General features: G+C 37.1%; 1 protein-coding gene across 1 annotated transcript; it reads left to right on the top strand.

Annotated features, from left to right (window-relative positions):
* Positions 1 to 391: 391 nt before the first annotated feature.
* LOC136215779 (inositol phosphorylceramide glucuronosyltransferase 1-like) lies at positions 392 to 1,980 on the top strand. Its single transcript, XM_066002978.1, has one exon. It carries the CDS (start codon positions 392 to 394, stop codon positions 1,946 to 1,948), a length of 1,557 nt encoding a protein of 518 aa, XP_065859050.1. The 3' UTR covers positions 1,949 to 1,980.
* The last annotated feature ends 349 nt before the right edge of the window (positions 1,981 to 2,329 follow it).

Raw genomic sequence — 2,329 nt, 5'->3', positions numbered from 1 at the left:
TGGCTATATTGTAAAAATAGATAAAATAGTGGTCATAAATGTAATTTAGCCATGATAAAACATTTGATATAATTATCCTAAAGGAAAAGAGGGGGTGGAAATGTGGAAAAAGAAGCCATTAATGTAATTAATGATATAAAAAGGAATATTATAAAACTTGAAATCTTAACAGTTGAAACCCAATCAATGGCTAAAATAATGTAAACAGGACCTCTCTGTTTGACTTAACGAGAGAGGATGCATAATATTTCCATATATTCTATATTCATATATGGAAAATGCATAATATTTCCATATATTCTATATTTATAATCAATGCATTGACACCTATATATATATTTCTCTTCATATACAACCATTCCGATTTGGAAGCAGTGAGATTTATTAATTTATGATGAAATTATCAACTTTTGGAGCTTTGTTTATGCTAATAGAGTTAGTTTCGATTCAATCTGGAGTTTCGCTTGGATCGCAGAAAACTGATCAGGCTTACGTTACACTATTGTATGGAGATGAGCTCCTATTGGGAGTTAGGGTTTTGGGGAAGTCAATCAGGGATACTGGAACGAAGAAGGATATGGTGGTTTTGGTATCTGATGGTGTCTCTAATTACGGAATGAAGCTTCTTCAGGCTGACGGGTGGATAGTGGAGAAGATTAGCTTATTGGCAAACCCGAATCAAGTGCGGCCAACGAGGTTTTGGGGTGTATATACCAAACTTAAAATCTTTAATATGACGAACTACAAGAAAGTTGTGTATCTTGATGTCGATACAATTGTGGTTAAAAGTATTGAGGATCTTTTCAAATGTTCAAAATTCTGTGCTAATCTGAAGCATTCAGAGAGGTTGAATTCAGGAGTTATGGTAGTGGAACCGTCACAATCAGTTTTCAATGACATGATGAGTAAAGTGACCACTTTGCATTCCTACACTGGAGGCGATCAAGGGTTTCTGAATTCATACTACTCTGAATTTCCTAATGCACATGTTTTTGAACCTAGTTTACCCCAGGAAGTAAGGAAATCTAGACCTGTACCATCTATGGAGCGGCTTTCTACTCTCTATAATGCAGATGTTGGGCTGTACATGCTTGCTAATAAGTGGATGGTAAATGAGACTCGGTTACATGTTATTCACTATACACTTGGCCCTCTTAAACCTTGGGACTGGTGGACATCTTGGCTTTTAAAACCTGTTGATATCTGGCAGAATGTCAGAGAACAACTTCCTGAGACCCTTCCTGGAACTGGAGGTGGTAGAAACCCTAATGATGAACTGCTTGTGAAGTTGCTTTTCCTGTTACCATTAATTGCTCTACTATTCAGTTACTATCTTTCATTTCATCAGACTCGGGTGTTCTGCAGAAATTCATTATTTGATGATCATATCAGACACCTCTATTACAAAATTAGACCTAATGGATATGCTAAGGTGCCTGCTTATTTGGGTGGAGTTTCCATTATTATGTGTTTTGTATGCGCGTTGGTTGCTTTTGCAATTAGTCTCTCAATTGTGCCTCGACAAGTGATGCCATGGACTGGTTTGCTTTTAATGTATGAATGGCCATTCACTATCTTCATCCTTTCATTTGGAGGTTTCCTCCATTTCACATATTCATGGGGGAAGATGACAGCAGCAGCATCTCAAGTATCTGTTTCCGCAGATTACGAATTTGGAAAAGGTCATCATCATCGGCGAGGATCATCATCATGTGATGTTGCTACATGGTATTATGGGTTAGGAATGGCCTTTTTGGCTGTTGCAACTCCATCTTTACCATGTATTTTTGGAATTACTGCTCTGTTTGCGAGGTTGGGTTTTGTAGTTGCTGGAGGCATTATTCTAGCATCTTTCATGACATATGCATCCGAGCATCTTGCAATTAGATCATTCTTCAAAGGCTTTCAAGATCGGGACGCAACACCAGCAATGAGCATACGTGTCTAATACACTTGGATTTTATTCTATTCAACACTCAACTAATCGATTTGCCTTTCGATGTGAGGAGAGGAGGAGAGAGGAGCATAAATGTCTCCCTTCTCCCTCTCTCTATAATAGATCTCCTTTTCTATTCTTTTCCGGCTTTCATTTTCGCCATCCCAACTCAAACCGCGGAACTCTTCCTCTTTTTGTGCTGCTAGTTGAGGAGGAAAGTTTTTGTTTTATGTTTTCGTTTCGGTAGTTGTTTTTTCTTTTATTTGTGTTTATAATAATATTTGAAATTGAGCCAACTTGTCAACGTTAAGAATAAAATTGCTCTTAGTTGTAAACATTAGAGATAAAATTGTATAATTTTAAACTTAGAGATAAATTACTCCTGACAGTAAA

Source organism: Euphorbia lathyris, chromosome 1 (assembly GCF_963576675.1).
Source record: "Euphorbia lathyris chromosome 1, ddEupLath1.1, whole genome shotgun sequence".
Classification (NCBI taxonomy): domain Eukaryota; kingdom Viridiplantae; phylum Streptophyta; class Magnoliopsida; order Malpighiales; family Euphorbiaceae; genus Euphorbia; species Euphorbia lathyris.
This window is presented reverse-complemented; position numbering and strand designations above follow the sequence as displayed.